Source organism: Diplotaxodon limnothrissa, linkage group LG7 (assembly GCF_057381915.1).
Source record: "Diplotaxodon limnothrissa isolate DT_005_m linkage group LG7, D_limnothrissa_male_GT1.1, whole genome shotgun sequence".
Taxonomy (NCBI): domain Eukaryota; kingdom Metazoa; phylum Chordata; class Actinopteri; order Cichliformes; family Cichlidae; genus Diplotaxodon; species Diplotaxodon limnothrissa.
The window spans coordinates 25,182,684-25,206,416 of record NC_140602.1 but is presented as its reverse complement, the minus strand read 5'-3'; the positions used below and the strand labels follow the sequence as shown (position 1 = coordinate 25,206,416).

Below are 23,733 nucleotides of genomic sequence, written 5' to 3'. Positions count from 1 at the left end.
AAATGCACTTGACAGGGAAAGCACATGTAAAGTCACTAACATGCAAACAACAGGCCACAAATCACAATATTGCTCTTAAGATGTAGGCAATGCTTGTAATAAATATGCTCTGGCCACGACAAAAACGATCATATATTTTCTTTAGTGACTGATCTGTGTCATGCATGTCAGTGTGAAGGTTTCCATTAATCACACAATGTGAACATTTCACAGTACTTTAGATTAAAAAAATACACTAAAATGCTGAAACTGCAGTTAAAGACTGTTGGTGAACTGTCATAATAGAAAGACAAAAGTTACAAAAATACAGCACAACTTTTCAAAACCTAATAAACTGGATTAAACTCTATAACATCACTTGTGCAATACATTACACTTCATTTCATAAAGAGATTTCCAGCATATGCTTCATGTCATATTAACATTCATTTTTTTCCTGGCTCCAGCCGAAATACCAAAATATGACCAGACCATGCACAGATTTATTTGTGCAGATTTATTAGCTGGTGAAAACTGATGAATAGTGTTATACGTGTGAGAAAAGTCCTTTGATCTCAGGTTCACTTTGAAAGACTGTTAAGAAATCAACTGGAAACCGTTCAGAGTCTCAAATAAAACATCTGTGTTGTTCCTAACATAGTTTTTATATGCAGAGTCACACAACTATCTAGATTTGAACGTCTTACTAGTGTGCTGGTTGTAAAGTGATTAGCATGATATTTCCAACATACAGAAATATATTTAAGGGAAATGTTAGCATTCAGAGAACATTCTGGAGGAAAGCTGACTTTTTATTTAGTTATTTAGTTTCTTCAACAAATGATACTGGATCCAGCTGAATGCTAGATTTAACTGAAAGACATGGACTGTTATTTAGAGGTATATTTGTTAACATCTGTGGTTAAGAAAGGAGTGGGGTTATTTCCAGGATCTACTGCTCTGAACTCGCGCAGTGCCTCTACCACTTGTAGACGAACTGTAACGACTTGATGCAGTAGATCGGGCACTGCTGGTTGACATTCGGCTGGACATTCGACCTGCAGTAAACATGGGCCATAGCATCACTTTATGGAAGCAATATGGTAATACTATTACTTTTTATTGTTAATAATAATGATAATAATAATAATGATATTAATAACAACAACAACAACAACAACAACAACTGGAACAATCAAATAAGTATTTAGCTTCAACCTCAGTAGTCTATGAAATAGAAAATACTGCATATGGGACATAAGGTTTTAAATACCGTAATACAGGAACAAAAACCGTTGTTTTAATAGTTTAAAAGGAGAAAATTCTGGAAATGCAGCAAGTGGCTGCCAACTGCTGTGTTCTACAAATTGGATTTCCAGTTGGATTTTAAATCTTTAACAGTGTCTTCTTACTGTTAGAGTTACTGGGGATGAGTATTTCCTCCAGCTGTTCCTGGATCTTGGCCAGCTCGTCTGATGTGAACCGCCACCTCTTCTCTGCTGCTCGTGCCGGATGATGTGACGCGTTGCATTTTTTCCCTTTTGATGATGTAGGAGAGGACAGGCATGAGGCAGGGATGGAGCCTGTTGTCATACCGCTTGGAAATTTCTGAGCGATTACTCTGAGACCTGGCAAGGCAAGACACATGAAGACAAAGGCTTGGTTTTACAAAACTTATTTTTAATAATTGTAGACGTTAGTGTTTACATCCCAGAGCTGCTGCAGAAAGGGGCAACGGTGCATTTTGGCCACAGTCTCTGAGTTCATTGGAAAACATATATGCTTGGCAGGTTCACACCTGGACACATATCACATGTTCGCTATGAAACGGATTACTTCTAGAGAAAGTACTTTAAAAGGCTCCAGTGATATTAGAGCTTACCTCCACTGAGCATAAACAGATTCTCAAACCCTCGTTCACACATGGTGGTAGCTGCCTGGCTAGCTATTCTCTCATCCTCATCATATACAATGATGATCTTCCCTGGGGCATTTTTCTACACCGCTGGTGGGTTAAGGTACAGTCAGTAGTTAAGTGTTGCTATTCACATTTGTAACATGAAAGATTAACAGCTGCCAAATTTGCGATGTGACTATAAAAGGATACGTATTCCAGCACTTCTTTGGTGTAGGGGTTCATTGTCCGAGATAGCATGGCAATTGGAAAACTGTGTGCTGCATGAAAGACAGACAATTGAAATTAAAAATGTCATTTTTTTGTACAAGGAGTTCAATGATCCAGCTTCATGTTTACCTACCGCTAATGATGTGGCAGCAGTCATACTCGTCACGATCTCTCACATCCAGCAGCAGGTAGGGGCAATCGGTGTAGGGCCTGTCAGTTGGCTCTGGGCTGGACACCAACTCACTTGCCATCTTTTGATTGTTCCTGTCTATATTCAGCTCTCCCACACCACTAATGACACTGAAAGGTCAAAGATTGGAGAGCCTCAGACTGTCTGCAGCTTCTTGCATTTTATATTGTAGTTTTTCTGAGTCTGGCAACTGTCACATTTATAACTCAGGGATGCTAAAGAACTGAGTATCCAACATATGAAAATAACGGATAATTTAATTGTAAGATCGGAGGTATATATTGTGTGGACAGAGCACATTATTATCTGTACACTGAGGCAAAGACTAAAACCTGATACTGACACTATACTTTTTTCCTGATGTGATTCACCCAGTTCACCCACTCGACACCCTCTACAGTTAATTTTAGTCTAACACGGGCTACAAATCATTTCCACTCATTTAACTTCTCCTGACATATGACTATAAAAGCCTGGTGACAGCAGTGTTGAGTCAATATAGTAGAGTAGTCACTTTGTCTCATAAAGGACAGAAGGCCTAATAAGAGTTTGTCAAACAGCGCATCACAAGTTTAACCCAGTGCTGCCCTTATTTCTGTCTCCATCTGTCCCCAAGCACAGGGTGACGTATGCTCCAAAGGACTCCCATTACAATGGCAGTCTGTCTCCTTCAGAGAGGCCACCGATAGAATTACACCTGTGGGATTCCTATTTAAAGTGCACGATGATGATAATGATGATAATGATTGGAGAGTATGGGATGCTAAGAACAGAGTGAGGGAGGTCATTAAGTGTGAAATAAACAGGGATGTAGGGTTTTTGGACAAACAGATGCCCTTAGGTGCAAAAAGCATGTTGTATGTAAACAGATAATGAACAGTGGGTGTAAATTTCAGGTGTGCTTGGGGTTAATGTAGCGATTGTTATGTGCTGGGTGTGACAGAGGCTGATAATGTAACGCAGGTTGGCTGTCAACAAACTCTCTTTGTATCGTTCTACAAAACACTTCCCAGAAGAAAAATTTGGGATGTTGTGCAAAATGTAAACAACGACATAAGTCAATATTTAAATCACTTAGAAAAAAAATGGAGGCATCCAAGGACAACAAACCTATCACTTTAAAAAAAAAAGTGTCAGTGCAATCCTTTGCATGTTTTTGTTTCTGCTATTTCTGTATCTCATCCGTCACCTTATTGTGTCCCCAGAAACACATCCATTTTATTTTGGAATGTTTTAGCATTTTTCTTTTTATTTCTGTTGTTTCATTCAGCTTTTGCTGGGGTTTTTTCTACTTCCGTTGTGTTTTATTCAACTTGTGTTGTGTTTTGTGTGCTTTTTCAATGTTTTGTTGCAGTCCATTTGACCTCTCAAGGCCACCATAGAAAGTTCAATTCTCAAGACTTTATAAGCCATCTATTAACCATGAAATACATGTGGGTAGATATCAAAAGACATCTTGAAATGGGTGAACTCACAATGTAATACCCATCCAGATCTGATCTATCTGCTAGTGCAGTTGCAAATACAAATTAGACTCCTGGAAAAAGAAAATTGACTTCATATAGAAGTCAGATACTGCATCGAGAAAGTTTCAAAATCTTTAAAAAGGAAATACAATGTAATGATATTTACTGTTGCCTTAGGATACATTTTAATATAAACAGTAATAATAATAGTAAATTTTGTCATAATAAAGTTTGTCTGTCCAAATACAAATAGTATGGTATACTCTGTAAAGGTTTACGGAGTGCTGTAAATGACCTTAGAAGAGTTGACCTAGCAGTGTAGCAGACTTCATTGGCATCTCCTGTCTCCTGACAGTCTGATGCCAGCAAAGAGCCATTGGTGTGTTCAGACGCGAACTCTGAGTCTCCTCCAGACTCCAACCGCAGACCATCTACAAATCAATAACCATACATTACAATACACTGTCAGCTACTGTCAGTAAGTCATGCTAAGTGAACAAGTAATTCTGACTGCAACTATTACCTTCTGGACTGTGAGATTCACTATCTTTTTCATTTTCATTCAGGTCGGAAACAGAGGCCACCTGCAGTATCTGGTGTGGAAAAGAACATTTTGAAGATAAAGGAGAAGAAAATTTTTTAAACAAAATTATAAATGAAAGTGTAACAAAAGAAATACACATCCTGAAGCTTGTGGAAAATAAAAGAAGAAATATCAATAAACAGAGAGCCATTTGTTTAATCACCATCTATGATCAAGTTGGTCGGTAGACTTTCCACTGATTGCAACACCAAACTTACAGAATGTTACAGTTCTGGAAAAAGTCAATTTTCATGCTTACCAGTTGTGCAAATGTTGTCACTTTTAATCGTTTGAAGATTTCATCTTTTCGATACCTGTAATCTTAAATGGAAAGAAAACAAATGCATGAATCTAATATATATGCAACGCTGAAAACCATCAGTCTTGATGATAGCTGCTCTTTTTGAATAACCCTTGAAGATGAACGTAAATGCTTCCTGTGAAGTCTAATGTAATTGATAAGTGTGAACCAAAGAGTATAATAGAGTTAGCCACTGCGTGCAGCCTTAGTAGTTCAAATTCACCTGGGTCTATCAGGTCCTGTATTTCTTTATCCCCTTCCATTGCTTCACAGAGGCTACGTCCACACTGGACCAGATAGATTTGAAAACGCCCCGCATCCACACTAGCGTTTTCAGTCGCTATGCCCACACGTACCCGGGTATTTTTGAAAACGCAGATTTTTCTATGCGATTGCACCTTTCGTCCACACGTAAACGGCGTTTTTGATCACTGAAAACGGAGATTTTTAAAAACTCCGGCCAGGGTGGATATTTTCTAAAACTCCGTTTTTGCATTTACGTGTGGACGAGAAAAACGGAGAAAACGCAGTGTCAAAGATGTGCGCCTTTTTTGACGTCACACTGTGCGCCACGTTATTGTTTCGGTGAAATGAATTTCTACAATACTGTTACTGTTAATTGTACTCTCTGCAGTGTTTAAATGCTTACATATATACACACATTTACTGTCCCTCCACACATACCACTCGGTTCTGCTTCTATGCCCCAGCTTTGTTTACTTTTTCCCACCAAGGCTTCTAGACTTCTGATTGGCCAACATTTCTACACGGTTAGGAATATAGCGCCACCTGCTGCTTTGGCATGTTCCTAGCAGCGTTTTCCTTCATTTCTGCCTTTATGTGTGGACGGGATTATTTTTTAAAACGAAAACGGAAAATCTCTGTTTTCAAAAATACCCGTGTACGTGTGGACGTAAACGGCCGAAAACGCTTACGTTCCAGTATTGCGCATGCGTGAAACGCAAGACGATTCAGCCTGCCTCATTTCTGTTTGTCATTTATTTACTTTGCCGCTCTTTGAAATGTTGCGGCAAAATGTTGAGGAAAAGCACCGAGTTTTTTTTCAATGGACTAACATTGAGGTGGAGTTGTTGCTGTGCGTAACACAAAAGTACAAAGTTGTAAAAGCGAGTGAGAGTTAAAGAATTTGAAGAAAAGCTATCTGGAGCATGTACAGACTGATATTAATCTTTAGTAGGGCTGTCAAAATTGAGAGCAAACAAAACATCTGCCCTCCGCTATCTTAGTTTAATTGGCCACATGACTGCATCACATGACTAAAATGTGTCATCGTTTTCAAAAAGTCTTCGTTTTTGCTGTGACGCGAAAGCACTGTCTTCAAATGTATGCGTTTTCGAGAGCGTTTTCAAAATGCTGCATTTTCCTTCAGCAAAAACGCCGTCTCAGTGTGGACGGGAAGCCAAAACGCAGAGAAAATGATGCGTTTTCAAATGAAAAAACGCATTAGTGTGGACGTAGCCAGAGCCACAACTCTAACGTGTCTGTTCCCATTCTACCTTACCACTAAAGCTACCACCCCAGTGCTCAAATCAAACTGCTCAGCCTGTTTTTATCAGTGCAGCTAATGCTGGTATTATTACCATTCAGACCTCAGTAATTCGCACTGTGACAAAAGACCCTTGCTGGCACCTTGCCAGTATGTCCCTTAAGACTGGGTTCAGTCCCGCAGAGGAAAAAATGTGAACAGTGGTACAATCTGCTTCAGAGAATGGAGGGATCAGGGTCTCTTACCCCTGAGAAATCAGAAGGAAAAAAAATCACTGTCCACAAATTTGATTTATTAAACTGGGCTATATCAATAGGTTAGCACCTCACTCTTTTACCTTTTGACAGTACACAGAGAGCAAGGAGACACCCATTGATTATTAAGAAATTGGGAGTGCCAGGTTGGGAAATCTTGCCTTGAATGTACAGTAAACAGGTCTTGTGCACTTAAGGAAAGTGCATGGATCTTAGAGTTCTGCCAAGGTGTGCTATTTGAGCCATGTTTTCACTTTATAAAGAAAAGACCTCATTTGTAACTTGCCACAAGGCTGAACTGATGTTACATGACCAATAGTCAAAAGTAGCAGGCTAGCAGACCAGTGGGCAGAACAACTGTTTTGTACTACTTGGGTCAAAAATGTTGCCATTGTCAAGGAAGACACTGAAACTGTAAAAATAATCGATTTTTATTGTAACTGGTGAGAAAGATAAAGTATAGATCTCGGTTATAGAAAATAAAAGAGTAAGGAATAAGTATAGTTGGTTATCGCCTAAGAGAGCTGTTATTTTTGATGCAACTGTGTGGGAGGTGGCACAAGGGGGCGGTACATTAAACAGGGATTTTGTACTATTATGACCAGCTGCCTGGAGGAACAGATGTTTTGTGTTTCACTTAGGCCCAGTGGAGTAAGCAGGTGCACATCTCAGTCCATGAGGGTGTTGGCATGCAGAGTACTTGTGTGCAGGAACACTGATATGTGAGTTTTAGGACTGAGAGTGACTGGTAGTCATTAAGAAGCCAGATAAATGTATCAGAGCATTAATGATCCACGTTTAATACCTTTTTGTTGTTCTTTTATTGGGTGTTTGTTTGTCCAGAAAGGCTTTTGCATGGATGCTTGTTTTCATGGTTTGCAGTCAAAAGGATCACATATGGAATCATTCAGAGTGCTTTTAATATTGATGCACACTGCTGTTATGAGAACGCTTATAAGGATACTGCAATCACGAAATTCTTAAAGACAGGTTACTCACTTTTTTTAATCTCCTCCAGTCTTTCCATATACTTCGTGAGACTACATCCTGGGAAATAAACCGTGACATTAACATATATAAGGAAGTTAAAGAGCATTCAAACTGTGTGTCAAAATAAGCTACACAGTCACGTAAATCTTGCATATGTACCTGTGTCAAGCCTCGTTTTCACATGCTCATACTTTGCGTTTTTCGGTATCTTTTTCTTCATGTACTGCAGGGAGAAAAGAACGACACGTTAGCGTTAGCTGTGATAGCTTAAACGCAAATCGTACAGTCTAGAATAAAGAGCACCTTTTCAATAGTAGTGAGTAATCTAGCTAATGCTGTCATTTTAACAGGTGCACTACCGTTAATACGGTAACACTGACACCAATATAGCCGACTAGCTACCTCTTTGGAAGGACTACATTATTTTTTGTTGCTCATGCTGTAGCCGCATTAAGTTAATGGATTTTTCGACAGTGCAGTAATGCCACTTAGCGTGTAAATAAAACAACTAGTGCTGTTTTTCTTCCCCAACGTTACCTCTGCGTTGCCGATGCTCCGATTCAGCGACATCTTTTTAAACCGCAATATCAAAAGTCCAGTTTCAAGGTTAACAATCTCAGTTTTGATTCGTCAATGTTTTTTCCCCGACCAATCAGGTAAGGTTATACTCTGGCGCTCTGTCGACATAGTGGTTTGGCTAGTTGCTTAGCAGCCAAAGACGCTCCACCCATGACATGGCGCGTTCAAGTCTCGTTTTTTTTAGGTCAAAAGCACAACACATACAGTTTGCAGAATATTTCCGTGGTTTATGAATTTGGTATGTTCTACCCGATATTTTTACGCAGTCTTTCCTCTTTGTTGTTTAACACAATATGCTATGCTCGTTTTTTATATTTGTACGACACGTAATTACAGTAAGCCCTTAAATCCTTAATATGACACCAGAGTTTGAATAGAATAATTCAGCAATACTATTTTGTTCACTTTGAGTGATTTTTCTGTATTTGTGAATGGTTTTTGTGCATAAGTATTATCTTGTAAAGATGGTTTCCAGTGAAGATTTATACGTTTACTATTTTAACATGTGTCATGAATGCAACACCAGTCTTTGCTACAGAACACGGGTTGTTTTTTGTTTTCGTTTTAGCTTAACGCTGCAGATGAAAGGTTCAATTCTGTTATGCGTTTAACGAAACTCATTGTTTATTTTTGACCTCGGAAACCATAAAGTACGACGTGAATTCAGCTTACTGAAAAAAAGTGTTGAGCTATTATATCTGAGTTCGATAGGCCAGGTCTGAACGAGTTGCTGGACGCGCAGTGCTGTGTTGACAGTCATGGAGGTGCAGATGAGCGGGTTAGTTCAAATTTCCTTCAGACAACTTTAGCATTTTTACTCAACACACACAATGGCGTCTGTTATGGTAAGTATATTTGTTTTAAAACTTGCGTTAAAAGAAATGTGCTAAACTTTGTGTACATAACGTCATATGGCGCTAATATTAGCCGAGTCGGCAAGTTTCTTTTAGCTACGTCTGCTAAGAGGATTTACTGATTGGGCTGTCACACGGGGTCCTCTATATTAACTTATTAAAGCATCGCTTACACCTGCCTTTCTTCAGCTTCGCCAAGCGTAATGTTTGTAGTGTCGGACGACCACGCAGCAAAGCAGGGAAGTAAAGACTACCACGCTTATCCAGCAGTAGACTTGAGTCTGAGCAAGTTGTCCCTAACGACACGAAAAGAGTGAAAGTGTTCATGAAGCAGAGCAACGCCAGAGTGTCATTCGAAAATCAAAGTCAAATGTTTTACTATAATCGCTGAGTTTTCCTAGTTCGAAGAAGTTAGAAATTATTTATTGTTTACACAGCCTACTTTCCTGTCAAGATGATTTTTTTTTAAAACAATGCACGCAGATTTTTCTACACTAATTGAGCTTTGTAATTGAAGGAGGATCCTACGTTGGAGAGGCACTTTAAGGGACACAAAGATGCTGTCACTTGTGCAGACTTCAATCCGAACCGCAAACAACTGGGTAACCCTTACTTTTCAAATGCAGACATGCTTTTAACATCATGCATATATTTGCTCTAGTCTTGTGTCATTCTTTTGACCTTGAAATAACGTTATAAAAAAGAGAAAGAGCATGTTGACATTGCTAGGTATTTCAAATTTTTATTGATAATATTTTAACTAAAATGAACAGATTTAAGCTATTTTTTAGAACTAGGCAAGTAATATTGAAACCACCTATCCTGTGTTCCAAAAAGGGCTGTTTTAATGGGTGGACATTTAACCTGAACGTGTCCAATTTTTCCTATGTTTTTGCATTATTTCTCTAACAAAGGCCATCTGTACTGATTGTACTGACGGGAGTTTCATTTCACTTTTTGTTTGAAATGTCTCCATGTGTCTTTGTTACCTTTTGTCCCTCCAGCCTCAGGGTCATTAGATAAAAACTTGATGATATGGAATTTGGCTCCCAAAGCGAGGGCCTTTCAATTTGTTGGGCACCAGGATGTGATCACTGGGGTGCAATTCTCTCCATCTAGCAATCTGGTGGCTTCTTCTTCCAAGGACAGAACAGTCAGACTGTGGACACCTTCAATGTAAGCATCAGTCACTTTATCCAAGACATGTTTAACCTGTGAATTAAAACTCGGTCCAATAACATGCAGTTTGGTGTATAAATTAATGTCTTGCAGAGATTTGGCAACAAAAATAAAATGGCTGTATTTAGTTATTTTCTGTGCATCTCATAGGAAAGGCGAGTCGACAGTGTTCAAAGCCCACACAGCTGCTGTACGCAGTGTTGCCTTCTCCCATGATGGCCAGAGACTGGTGACAGCATCAGATGACAAGTCTGTTAAAGTGTGGAGTGTTCACCGGCAGTGCTTCATCTACTCCCTCAATCAGCACACTAACTGGGTGCGCTGTGCTAGGTACCAAAGACCACATAAATCCCTATAGTCTATTTTCATGCAGTTGTGTTATAACTTACTTGACATTTGGTTTGTATGTTTGAGCTCGTTTGAATTTCCAATATAGTCAAAGAAGTTAATATGTTACATAGAGTTGTGATTAAAAGTTTACATACAGCTCATTGGCATAAATCTCAGCAAACCTTTTAGTCTTTTAGTGATTTCTTTGAACTGTTCTTTTTCCCAATCCACTCAGGGTTAGAGAAGACCAATATTTATTTGAATGTCATTCAGAAAGTTGCACATCAACCAGATATTTTTGGTAGTCATCAACAAAGATGTTTCACCACTCTTCCTGAGTTCATTTAAATTGCTTGTTTTTTGGCACAGACCTGGATTTTTAGGGGAAGGTGACAACTTTTCAGTTGTGTGAGGTCGTGACTTAATGTTGGCCTGCTTTATCCATTCTAAACAAGCTTTGTTGTGTGTTTGCAATCATTTTCCTGTTGGAATACCTAATTGCGGAGTTGCAGAAATTGGAGGTAGCCCTCCTTCTTCATTTTTTACTTTTATCTACTTTTTGCAGTCTAAGAGTACAGCCGGCAGCAAAATGGCCCCATAGCAGGATGATACCACCACCATGCTTGTGCAAAATTGTTTGAACTGAGGATTTTGGAATCTGCAGTTGTGTAGAAATGGATCCATGACATTCTCATTGGATCTTAACTTGGACTTTTCCCATTGTTCTTAATATTGATCAGTTCAATAAGTGCTGTCAAAAAAGTCCAGTTGTAGTTAATAGGTAAGTTAATAGGTTTTGGTCTTTTTAAGTTAGAAAACATTGTAGAACCTTCAGCATCCCCTTATTAAAATATTTAAGTGATTAGGTGTATATATTTAAGCCTGTATGTGTACTTCTGTACACTTAAAAATGAATCCAAAATAAATGTATACCCAGTTCTGTTTGTTTGCCTTAATTTAATCTGTTTGCTGTACAATCATTCCACCCTGGAAAAAGAATAGTTCAAAGCAGACATTAAAAACCCAGAATTGAGAGTATTGAGGAAAAACATTGAGCAAACGTCTGATCATAACTGTATAAACAACTCACTGATCAACTGAGTGTTTTTAACTATATGAGTGTGAAACAGCACAGTACTGCAAAAAGTGGATTTGAACTTTTTCTGTATTATCGTTGTGTGTTTATTTCCTGTAGATTTTCTCCGGATGGCAGAATCATAGCTTCCTGTGGGGATGACCGGACTGTCCGGCTTTGGGACACATCTACCAAACACTGCATCAACTGTTTGACCGACTGTGGAGGGTAAAATCTCTCCAAAAACTGATCTAGTGTTCTCTTTTCTCAATATGTTTCATATAAGTTTTGTGCATCAGTTACTTGAAATTCAAAATTCAATTTGTTGTGTTAATACAGTCACATTTTCTCTTTGATGAATTTTGCGCATACACTTTTCAAAAATGTATTAAGCTGCATATTTTTCTTAATGAAGAGATATCCCGATTTGAGGGTATTGGTTGTGTTTGAAAATTTAGAAGCTGGATTGTAAAGTGGTGAAAGGCCAGAACATCATTAGATGTAATTTGATGTGAAAACTAACTCGCCTATTTTTGCTCTCCTATTCATGGCCACTGATTGACTTCTTTTTTTGTTTTTGTTTTTTAAACCCCAGATCAGCAACATTTGTTGATTTCAACTCCAGTGGTACCTGTATTGCATCGTCAGGAGCTGACAGTACTTTGAAAATCTGGGATTTACGGACCAACAAGCTTATTCAGCATTATCGTGGTACGATAATGCTTTTTTTTTCTTTCATCTTGTATAAACAAGTGCCTAAAATATCCTACAGTTAAGACTTTAATTGCATTTCTAGATTACTAGGTATACAATTAATTCACCTGATTTAAGTTTTCATTTAAAATTCAATTTTATATGTGTATTTTTGTGGTTGTGGCTTATTTTTTGTACAATTGGATCAGTTCATAGTGCAGGAATCAACAGTTTTTCCTTCCACCCATCCAACAACTATGTGATAAGTGGTTCGAATGATGGCACTATTAAGATATTGGACCTGTTGGAAGGGCGTCTGATCTACACTCTTCATGGGCACAAGGTGATGCTTAAAGAAATGTCCATTTTATTAGTTCTTCATAGTGTTTGATTGTAGTCTTTGACATTCTTTAATATATTTTATTAGGGTGCTGTGATCACTGTGGCCTTTTCCAGGGCTGGAGATGTCTTTGCCTCAGGAGGAGCTGACAGTCAGGTTCTGCACGATGACTGAACAATGAATTACCCAAATCATTCGAGGTCATATCTTTACTGTTGGAAAATGTGCTGAATTTCGGTCATGTGGTTGCATCTTGGTTGCTTAGGTGCTGCTGTGGAAGACTAACTTTGACAGCAGGTCATATCAGGATGTCTTACTTCAACACAGCCGGAGGTCGACACCAGATCCCCCACCCCACCTGTCTGACATTCATCCCAGGGGACCACACCTTCATCACCCACAGCCTACAGCCATTCAGGTCAGTCTTGTTTCACTTCATTAATACTAACAGACCATCAAAACTCTGTGCTATTAAACATTTTTTTAGACATTTGCCATTTTGATATAAACAGCAGATGTAAACATTTAAAGATCGTACTTTGTTTGGAAGGCACAGTGCTTGCTGCTTAATTACATGTTTTGTTGCCAGGTCAGTCCAGCAGTAAAAGACACCAGATCAACTGAGCCACATGTCATACAGCTGGGACAGTCTGTCCATGGCAACATGGTAAGCTAATGCAGATTTCAACACATCTAAACCGTAGGATATTTAGTCGGGTGTCTATGTAGATTATTATTTAGTGTGTGCATAAAAATGACTTGAAACACAAACATATTGAAATACAGAAACAGCAATATTTAACTACTACTCAAGATACTGATGAAAAATGTTCTTATAGTGTCTATGAGAACATTTTATAGACGACTTAAACTAATTCATACTTGTATCATTTGGAGGGGATGCGCATATCACCACCAGGTGGCAGTGCAGACCAGTGTTTAGTTTTGAAATCCTGAAGCTTTTCTAAAACTTGCTTCAGCGGATGTTAAGGATGCTGTGATGTATATCATTGTTTTATTTATTTTTGCTTTGTGTTTACGATTAGAATGACTGTAAACTGTTCATAAACAGGCTGTAGTATAATGGTGCAGTGTACACAAATACTGTAAGTAGACAAAGTAGGTTAATATCATGATTAAAAATAAACTGTAGATTAGATGGAGGCTTCCTGATTGTGATGGATGCATACCAGTTTGATAAGCGTGAAAATCATGGGCCAAAGTCTCCTCTTTAATGTTTGTCTTAGGATTCCTCAATTCTGCATAAATGGGAAGAAATGTTAATGAAGATGAGTAGTAATGCACATTTTCACAGAACTGAGACCGACTGATTTTGATTTGATTGTGCGGCAAAATACCTCATCCACTGTTACGTCAAAGACTGCACAGTGCTTGATTTTAAATCGAGGCTTTAGATTATTGTGAGAATTGGATGTGGATTTCAAACAGAATAGTTTAAAGGCAGGAAATTTAATTTCTAGACTAGAATCCAAGAATGACTCTTCCTCAATCCTCTGAATCCATTGCATGCATTATTATGCACTAGTTTTAATCACTGCACCATGATGTTACCCAAAATTTATACATGTACGTCAGTTTTATCGTTGCCAAAAATGGCAAGATGAATGAATGTCACACACAGACACAGCTTCTGACTTATTATAATATATCATCACTTTTCAGTGGCTTCTGCAGGTTGTCTTTGCATGAATGCATGTGCATATTTATGAGCATTGAATGAGCATTTACAGCGTGTGAATGTGCTAGTCGTTTCCCAGTCGTTTGTGTGTGTTTGTGGTCGTGCTCCAGGGGTTTGTACATGACATGAGTCACTAGGTGTGTGTGTGTGTGTGTGTGTGTGTGTGTGTGTGTGTGTGAGAGTGAGAGAGGGCCATTCCTGTTTAAATTGGTTCAGAGCAGGGAGCCCTCAGTGCTACTCCTCCTGTCAGCTCTCATCTCCTGATAGCCATCTCTTAGAAACCTCATCTTTCCTCCCCCTCTGCCTTGTCCTCTTTTCCTCTCGTCTTCCCTTCTGGTTAGTTTCTTTGGTCTCTCACTGTTGTAGATGTCCTCAGAGAGATTTCCCTTCCGCTCTGTGTCCATGTTTCCCCTTCATCGCCCTAATGGGCCCAAGTAAAAACGAAAATAGAGAGAATGAGAGTGAGAGAAAATGACTGGGACATGCAAGTTGCCTGAGGTGGCTACATGGGTGGCCCCATGGGAAGGTTGCTATACTCTGGCCTTCCTGCTACCATTGGTAACCTCCCTGTCTATAATTTAGGGCCATCTCCTCTTATCACTTATGCTTTATTAGCTTTTTTGACTAATGGCCTTTAAACCTGCTAGTATTCACTTTGGTTTGCTTTTATTCTGAGTGTGTATTAGTTCCCTGGAGAGAATCTGACTGAGCTGCAAACATTCAAGTGTTTAAGGGGAAAACAACAATGTTATTCACACTTGAATAACATTGTTGTTTTCCCCTCTTTCGAAATATTTTTTTTAACTGGTGAAAATGTTTGTAGTTTTGCAAAAGTGCTTACAAAACTATACAATTCTGCATGATTACCTTCAGGATGTTTGTATGGAAGTGCAGGTGTCAGTAATGACATGATCACTCTCCTGGGGCATCAGCTGTTTCGTCTTCCTCTTTTACATGACTAATTCTGAGCGCTGAGCTAGCAGCACTAGCAGGATAAGGTTTTGAGCAAAAATTCAGTCAGAATCTGGGCCATTCTCTGTTTTGTAGCAACTATCAGCTGACATTAAAAAACTTTGATAGACACACCAGTTTCACAAAATGATGTATCTAATCATCATCAGCTGCCATCTGCTGGTTGTCTCTGTATGATTGAGGAGGCTATAAGTATGAACATCTTGTTTCAAAGTTCTGTTTCTAACATGGTAACTTTATCCATTACGTTTCCGACTAAACGTGGAATTTGTTCAGGGACTGGGTCTCATATTTGTCTGGAAACCACACACTCTAAAAAATATTCATGGTGTTTGTAGATAGAACTTAACAAAAAAGCATTTTTCTACTTAAAAAAGTAAGTTGTCTACATGTACACGTTTCAGTGAGTTGACTAATCAATGTTAAAAGTCAGTGCAACACAGAAATTAATAAACACCTCCTTAACTTAAATGTTTTAGTATATTGAACAAAATACTTTTGTCATCAATCAACAAAAGAAAATATTAAGTTTGTGTAACATGTAAAAGTGAGTTGGAACATCCTTCGTGTTTGAACTGCCCATAACTGGACCATAACGAAAAAATAATTACAACTGCCATAAAAAAAGAAGAAACGGAAAAAAACAGAGGTTGGCACCCCTACCTGGTAAGTTTCTTGTTTTATACTCTTTTATAAATATGTACTAGTTACAGGAATTCACTGCGTAAGTTTAGTCTGACAATGGCAGCTACATGATGTGAATTGACACTCTGTGTTATGCTAGTTGTTACTCTATAAAAGTAAAAGCATTTGTATTTTTTCCTGTTATTAATGAAATCTGTCAATTAAATCTGTCACTCTGGTGGTTACCTTGGTTAGCCATAGATGTGTATGAGACCATGCATACAGCAGAGGGTAACCCCGTAGCATATGTTCGTATCATCACAGGCGTAGCAGTTGTCTTCATTCTTATCACTTTGTGGGAGTAGAGGTGTGTTTCACCTAGACTGTATTCGGTGAGTTAACTAAGCATTGAATTCTAAATAGATTAATTACAAGTTATATTTGTACACTTTAAATTTGATGGTTTTAATCATAGTTTAACTTTAGCAACTTTACTATGCTAAAGTTGTTAGCTAGCTTTCTTTTAGCTAGCAAACGTTCCTCGCAAATATGAGAGTACATTGTCAATTTTTCCACTTATACTTAAAGTTTGTCACTTGTCAGGGTGCATTTGGTTAGCTGATAGACCTTGCAGACAGCAGAGCATGTTCAATTTGAACCTGTATATGTTCAAATTAACCAGTCAGCAGCTGCCTGCATTTTTATCATGGTGTCAGAGTAAATTTGTGTTTCGACGGTCTTGGGTGAGGTAACTAATTACTGACAGAGTGAAATGTGGGGAATTTATGCCAGAGTATTTATGTGAGTAAAAGTATTTCTATCAAATGTATTGATATTTTAAGCTCGAATGTGAAATATGCCTGAGGTTAAAGTTAGTTGACCTAGCAAGAAAAAACAAAATTGTGTGTGTGCACACGAATTGCTTTCGTTACCTTCTGTAATTGTAAGCATAATGTGAAGTGTGGTATTGTGGCATGTCAACAGTGGTCTTCAAATAATTAAAAAGAAAATTCTCTCACACATATGGATATGACACAATTTTTCCAATTTTAAACTACAGTCTGTAGATTTATTTTATTATTTTTGGATTCATCTTTTCAGTGTTTCATTGTAGTGTTTTAGAGAAGGTTTTATACTTAAAATAACTTGTTTACTCAAAAGCCTCGATAAGTCTTTGCATTACCAAAAGTTGCAATAAATTTCAAAATGCACTGGACTTGCAAAATTTGCAAATTTGAAACACCAAGAAGGAATCAGCTCTTAAAGCATTACAGGCTTAGACATAGCCAAGGTGAACTATTTATGCCTTGTCTATACTGGGATTGTTACTGCTCATTTAAAACATGGAATAGCTTGCGAACCCATTTATCAAGGAGGTAGGAGGTATATTCCACCACGAGTAAAATTCAAAAGCTAAATTCTGTTTTGTTTTTTTGTTTTCCTTTTTATATAGGTACCTCAATGTCTCATCCTGCTAAACTTCGGATCATACTCAAAGAGCATAACATTCGAAAACTGGACTTACCACATGGAATCCCTGGAACAGTGGAAGAACTTGAATCTATTGTGAAAGAGACTTTTGAGATTGATGGGAAGTTTACTTTGCACTATAAGGATGCTGACTTTGGAGAAGAATATTTTTCTCTGACATCAACAGGTGATATCAAGGACAAGGACACACTTAAGGTGGTTCAGATTATTGAACCTCTCACAATTACTCTGACATTTAGTGATGTAGACAGTTCCTTCAAATCTGCATCAGAGACCTTGGTCAATGCTTCAGCAATTTCAGAGACATCAGTCTCAGAGACATCAAGTGTGTCCTGTGGCACCAGTTGCTCATCTGGATCTCAGGATACAGTCATTCTTTCCTCACCTGAACATTTGAGTCGGCGTTTACAGCGCTGGCCTACCAATTTTTCTGTTCCTCGCTTTGCTTATGACACAGAGCTTTTACTTGCTTCAGGAAATGAAACTTTCAAAAAGGATGGAACTAAACTTAACTTTACTCCACTTCTTCCAGACATCCTTGAGAAACTGGCTGAAACGATCTTTCAGTATGTTGCCTACCCAACATCTGCACAATTAGCAGATGTAGCTGAAGCACTTGTTCAACAACATCCTTGCCTTAAAGAACCGGGATCCTATAATGGATGCTATGGATGGCAACAAAGACTGAAATATAAAATGGGCAATTACAGAAGTAAACTCAGAGGGCTTGGGTGCCCTGAGCTGGATGTGAACTCTCTCAAAAGAAAGCAAGCACATGAGAAGACACCTTCAAAGAATCTCAAAAAGCCAAGAAAGGCTGAGGTGAACTATTTGCCACCTCACCCACAAGGAGAAACAGAGGAAAGCTTGGAAAAGGAAAGATTGGAACTTCTTGATGAAGTGAAGAAGAGGAACAACTATCGGATCATCAGTGGAAAAAATGGCCAAAACATTCTCGAATCGCAGACAGGAAGTTGTTAATCTGGCACCACCTGTGAATGACTTCAGAAGTAGATGGCCTGCGCTTTTTGATGCAGCACAGGTGATTTTATTAAATAATTTATAGGATAACTTATAATTGTGACATTGTGCATTACATTAACACATTGTGCTTTTAATTATGTCTTTTTTTTATTTTTTACAGATAAATGATGAATTCCAAAGGATCACCACTGTTAACTTGGAAACAACATTCATGGCAAAACTGGACCAGTATTCCACAAGAATAATGTCCCTGGTCTCTTCAAAAGGCGGTGCTGCAAAAATTAAGATTGAGCGCATCAGGAACATGTTGCAAGAGGTAAAAAAAAAGAAGCTGAATATAATTGATAATCTTACACACCTTAAAAGTTAATTATCTAATTCATTATCTCAGGAGCATTGTTGGCTATCTTTTACTGAAGAGTGAAAAAGTGAACATCAGAGGTGGACAGAGTAAAAATTTGCTAAAGAAAACATCACTCAAAATATATTTGTCTGTTTTCTTTGTTGTAAGAGTCAAGGATATAGTGATGTATTTGTAACTTGGAAACTCAGATTGAAGAGAAAAAGTAAAACTCAGATGCATAAGTATTTTGCACCTCATAAGTGAGATGAAAAGACATTAATGTAACTTTTGGTCACATAATTGCAAACTGAGGTGGGTAAATTTAAATAGGTACTTTCCATGTCACATGTAACTTGACAATACATTAAGGTAAGTATGGGTCATATTACAAATAATGTGAGGAGAAAAAACTGAGGTAATAATTTGGAGTGTTACAAGTATCTTCATCAACTGCACAATAAACGTTTATGAGGAAGACAAGTTACACAAATACATTAAAGAGGGTAGATAGGAGCTTTTAATGTTTTAATCACATCATTACAAGACTTGTCCACAGGTGGCTTTTTCCAGTTCTGCATCACATATCTCACATATAACTATTATAGTTGAATCCATAGAACTCAACAAAAACTGTTTGAAATAGTCTCCAAATCTAGGTTATATTTACTTTCACTCACCTTATCCTACTGCTAGCAAAGGGTGCATTGAAAGCAGGGCAGTATGTAACAGATTAAATTAAAGTTATAAAAATTAAATTGTTTATTTGTTAAAAATTCATCCATCCATCCATCCATTTTCATCCGCTTTGTCCGGGGCCGGGTCGCGGGGGCAGCAGCCTAAGCAAAGAGGCCCAGACCTCCCTCTCCCCAGCCACCTCCTCCAGCTTATCCGGGGGAATACCAAGGCGTTCCCAGGCCAGCCGAGAGATATAATCTCTCCAGCGTGTCCTGGGTCCCGGTGGGACATGCCTGGAACACCGCGCCCAGGGGGCATCCTTGTCAGATGCCCGAACCACCTCAGCTGGCTCCTTTCGATGTGGAGCAGCAGCTGCTCTACTCTGAGCCCCTCCCGGATGGCCGAACTTCTCACCCTATCTCTAAGGGAGAGGCCAGCCACCCTTCGGAGGAAGCTCATTTCTGCCGCTTGTATCCGCGATCTCGTTCTTTCGGTCACTACCCACAGCTCGTGGCCATAGGTGAGGGTAGGGACGTAGATCGACCGGTAAATTGAGAGCTTCGCTTTTACACTCAGCTCCCTCTTCACCACGACGGACCGGTGCAGCGTCCGCATTACTGCAGCTGCAGCCCCAATCCGTCTGTCGATCTCCGGCTCCCTTCTCCCATCACTCGCGAACAAGACCCCGAGATACTTGAACTCCTCCACTTGGGGCAGGAACTCATCCCCGACCCGGAGTGGGCACTCCACCCTTTTCCGGCTGAGAACCATGGCCTCAGATTTGGAGGTGCTGATCCTCATTCCCGCTGCTTCACACTCGGCTGCGAACCGCTCCAGTGCGAGCTGGAGGCCCTCACCCGATGAAGCCAACAGAACCACATCATCTGCAAAAATCAGAGATGAGATTCTGAGGCCACCAAAGCGAAAGCCCTCCGCCACTTGGCTGCGCCTAGAAATCCTGTCCATAAAAATTATGAACAGAACCGGAGACAAAGGGCAGCCCTGGCGGAGCCCATCACCCACCGGGAACGAGTCCGACTTATTGCCGGCAATGCGAACCAAGCTCTTGCAACGGTTGTATAGGGATCGAATGGCCCGTAGCAATGGGCCAGACACCCCATATTCCCGCAACACCTCCCACAGGACACCCCGAGGGACACGGTCGAATGCCTTCTCCAAGTCCACAAAACACATGTAGACTGGTTGGGCAAACTCCCATGCACCCTCAAGTATCCTGGAGAGGATAAAGAGCTGGTCCAGTGTTCCGCGACCAGGACGAAAACCGCATTGTTCCTCCTGTATCCGAGGTTCGACTAACGGACGAACTCTCCTTTCCAGCACCCTGGCATAGACTTTCCCAGGGAGGCTGAGGAGTGTGATCCCCCTGTAGTTGGAACACACCCTCCGGTCCCCTTTCTTGAAGATGGGGACCACCACCCCGGTCTGCCAGTCCACAGGTACTGCCCCTGATCTCCACGCAACATTGCAGAGGCGTGTCAACCAGGACAGCCCTACAACGTCCAGAGCCTTCAGGAACTCGGGGCGGACCTCATCAACACCAGGGGCTTTGCCACCAAGGAGTTGTTTAACTGCCTCAGTGACCTCGCCCCCGGAAATTGGCGGGTCATTCCCCTCATCCCCAGACTCTGCTTCCTCCTCGGAAGACGTGTCAGTGGGATTAAGGAGGTCCTCGAAGTATTCCTTCCACCGCCTGACAATTTTCTCAGTCGACGTCAGCAGCGCTCCGCCAGCACTATACACAGTGCAGGTAGAGCACCGCTTTCCCCTCCTGAGACGTCTGACGGTTTGCCAGAATCTCTTCGAGGCAGTCCGAAAGTCTTTTTCCATGGCCTCTCCGAACTCCTCCCACACCCGAGTTTTTGCTTCAGCCACTGCCCGAGCCGCATTCCGCTTGGCCTGTCGATACCTGTCGGCTGCCTCCGGAGTCCCACAGGCTAACCAAGCCCGATAGGACTCCTTCAGCCTGGTGGCTCTCTTCACCTCTGGTGTCCACCATTTGGTTCGGGGATTACCACCACGGCAGGCACCAACCACCTTGCGGCCGCAGCTCAATGCAGCAGCTTCGGCAATGGAGACGCTGAACATGGTCCATTCGGACTCAATGTCCCCAGTCTCCCTCGGAATGCTGTTGAAGCTCTGCCGGAGGTGTGCGTTGAAGATCTCGCGGACTGGGGCCTCTGCTAGACGTTCCCAGCACACCCTCACTACGCGTTTAGGTGCACCAGGTCTGTCCAGCGTCTTCCCCCGCCACCTGATCCAACTCACCACCAGGTGGTGATCAGTTGACAGCTCAGCCCCTCTCTTTACCCGAGTGTCCAGAACATATGGTCGCAGGTCTGCTGATACGATTACAAAATCGATCATCGACCTACGGCCTAGAGCATCCTGGTGCCACGTGCACTTATGGACACTCTTATGTTCGAACAGGGTGTTCGTTATGGCCAAACTGTGATTAGCACAGAAGTCCAATAACAGAGCACCGCTCGGGTTCAGATCAGGGAGGCCGTTCCTCCCAATCACGCCCCTCCAGGTCTCGCTGTCGTTACCCACGTGAGCATTGAAGTCTCCCAGCAGGACAACAGAGTCTCCAGGTGGAGGATGGGCCCATGTCTCCTCTTCGGGCTGTGCCCGGCCGGGCCCCATGGACTAAGGCCCGGCCACCAGACGCTCGCCCTCGGGCACCCTCCCCGGGCCTGGCTCCAGGGCGGGGCCCCGGTAACCCTATCCCGGGCAGGGTAAACTGTTCCCTCGATGTCCTTTTCATAAGGGTCTTATGAATCGCTCTTTGTCTGGTCCCTCACCCAGGGCCAATTTGCCATGGGAGACCCTACCAGGGGGCAAAAGCCCCCAGACAACATAGCCCCTGGGATCCCTGTGACACACAAACCCCTCCACCACGATAAGGTAGCGATTCAAGGAGGGGTATTTGTTAAAAACAAAAATGAAATCAATAATTAGCAAAAGGCTAGTCCTATAAATGTAATATGTTTGACTTTTCGCCTAGTAAACTTTTTTTATTCTCCAGAGTTCGGTGGAAACAAGAAGAGAGGTCGCAATCCGTTGCCTGATGGTGTATCTGAAAGAGAAAGAAGAGGATCTCTTCAGAGAACAGCTGGTAGGTAAATATCACATTGTTTTGTGTTATATTTTTAAATAGCACATAAAATACCGACATGTTTCTTTTTAACCTACTTGCCAGGATGGTGAAGAACAGTTCCCAGAAGAAGTGGTAAAGATCGTAGTCACCAGACGTGCAGCAGTGTCTCTTCCAGCCGTCGCTAAAATTGTGATTGAAGGAACAGCTGTCCTGGAAGACCTTGATGTGCCCAGAGCGTGTGCCTTAATGATGGGACTTACAGTGGGGCAAAAAAGTATTTAGTCAGCTACCGATTGTGCAAGTTCCCCCACTTAAAATGATGACATAGGTCAGTAATTTGCACCAGAGGTACACTTCAACTGTGAGAGACAGAATGTGAAAAAAAAATCCATGAATCCACATGGTAGGATTTGTAAAGAATTTATTCGTAAATTAGGGTGGAAAATAAGTATTTGGTCACCTCAAACAAGGAAAATCTCTGGCTCTCACAGACCTGTAACGTCTTCTGTAAGAAGCTTTTCTGTATAAAAGACACCTGTCCACAGCCTCAAACAGTCAGACTCCAAACTCCGCCATGGCCAAGACCAAAGAGCTTTCGAAGGACACCAGGAAAAGTATTGTAGACCTGCACCAGACTGGGAAGAGTGAATCTACAATAGGCAAGCAGCTTGGTGTGAAAAAATTAACTGTGGGAGCAATCATCAGAAAATGGAAGACATACAAGACCACTGATAATCTCCCTCGATCTGGGGCTCCACACAAGATCTCATCCCGTGGGGTCAAAATGATCATGAGACCGGTGAGCAAAGATCCCAGAACCACACGGGGGGACCTGGTGAATGACCTGCAGAGAGCTGGGACCAAAGTAACAAAGGTCACCATCAGTAACACACTACAACGGCAGGGAATCAAATCCCGCAGTGCCAGACGTGTTCCGCTGCTGAAGCCAGTGCATGTCCAGGCCCGTCTGAAGTTTGCCAGAGAGCACATGGATGATACAGCAGAGGATTGGGAGAATGTCATGTGGTCAGATGAAACCAAAGTAGAACTTTTTGGTATAAACTCAACTCATCGTGTTTGGAGGAAGAAGAATACTGAGTTGCATCCCAAGAACACCATACCTACTGTGAAGCATGGGGGTGGAAACATCATGCTATGGGGCTGTTTTTCTGCCAAGGGGACAGGACGACTGATCCGTGTTAAGGACAGAATGAATGGGGCCATGTATCGTGAGATTTTGAGCCAAAACCTCCTTCCATCAGTGAGAACTTTGAAGATGAAACGAGGCTGGGTCTTCCAACATGACAATGATCCAAAACACACCGCCCGGGCAACAAAGGAGTGGCTCCGTAAGAAGCATTTGAAACTCCTGGAGTGGCCTA

General features: G+C 40.9%; 2 protein-coding genes across 2 annotated transcripts in view; one reads left to right on the top strand and one right to left on the bottom strand.

Moving 5' to 3' along the window:
• Window positions 1–872: 872 nt before the first annotated feature.
• On the bottom strand, window positions 873–7,973 carry cep41 (centrosomal protein 41). The gene is made up of 11 exons (XM_085357758.1): window positions 7,933–7,973; window positions 7,555–7,618; window positions 7,405–7,452; window positions 4,603–4,664; window positions 4,284–4,353; window positions 4,056–4,191; window positions 2,238–2,404; window positions 2,087–2,154; window positions 1,862–1,976; window positions 1,392–1,607; window positions 873–1,037 (listed from the first exon to the last, which is right to left on the bottom strand). The coding sequence occupies exons 1-11, from the start codon at window positions 7,963–7,965 to the stop codon at window positions 919–921; spliced, it is 1,098 nt and encodes a 365-aa protein (XP_085213884.1). The 5' UTR covers window positions 7,966–7,973; the 3' UTR covers window positions 873–918.
• An 831-nt stretch (window positions 7,974–8,804) lies between these two features.
• The window catches only part of poc1b (POC1 centriolar protein B), a 48,595-nt gene continuing 33,666 nt past the window's right edge, over window positions 8,805–23,733 (top strand). The window contains exons 1-10 of the mRNA XM_085357757.1: window positions 8,805–8,819; window positions 9,346–9,430; window positions 9,833–10,004; window positions 10,158–10,337; window positions 11,533–11,640; window positions 12,008–12,123; window positions 12,315–12,448; window positions 12,533–12,601; window positions 12,711–12,863; window positions 13,035–13,112. Of these exons, the coding sequence (XP_085213883.1) occupies window positions 8,805–8,819; window positions 9,346–9,430; window positions 9,833–10,004; window positions 10,158–10,337; window positions 11,533–11,640; window positions 12,008–12,123; window positions 12,315–12,448; window positions 12,533–12,601; window positions 12,711–12,863; window positions 13,035–13,112 (1,110 nt within the window). The remainder of the gene's footprint in view (window positions 8,820–9,345; window positions 9,431–9,832; window positions 10,005–10,157; window positions 10,338–11,532; window positions 11,641–12,007; window positions 12,124–12,314; window positions 12,449–12,532; window positions 12,602–12,710; window positions 12,864–13,034; window positions 13,113–23,733) is intronic.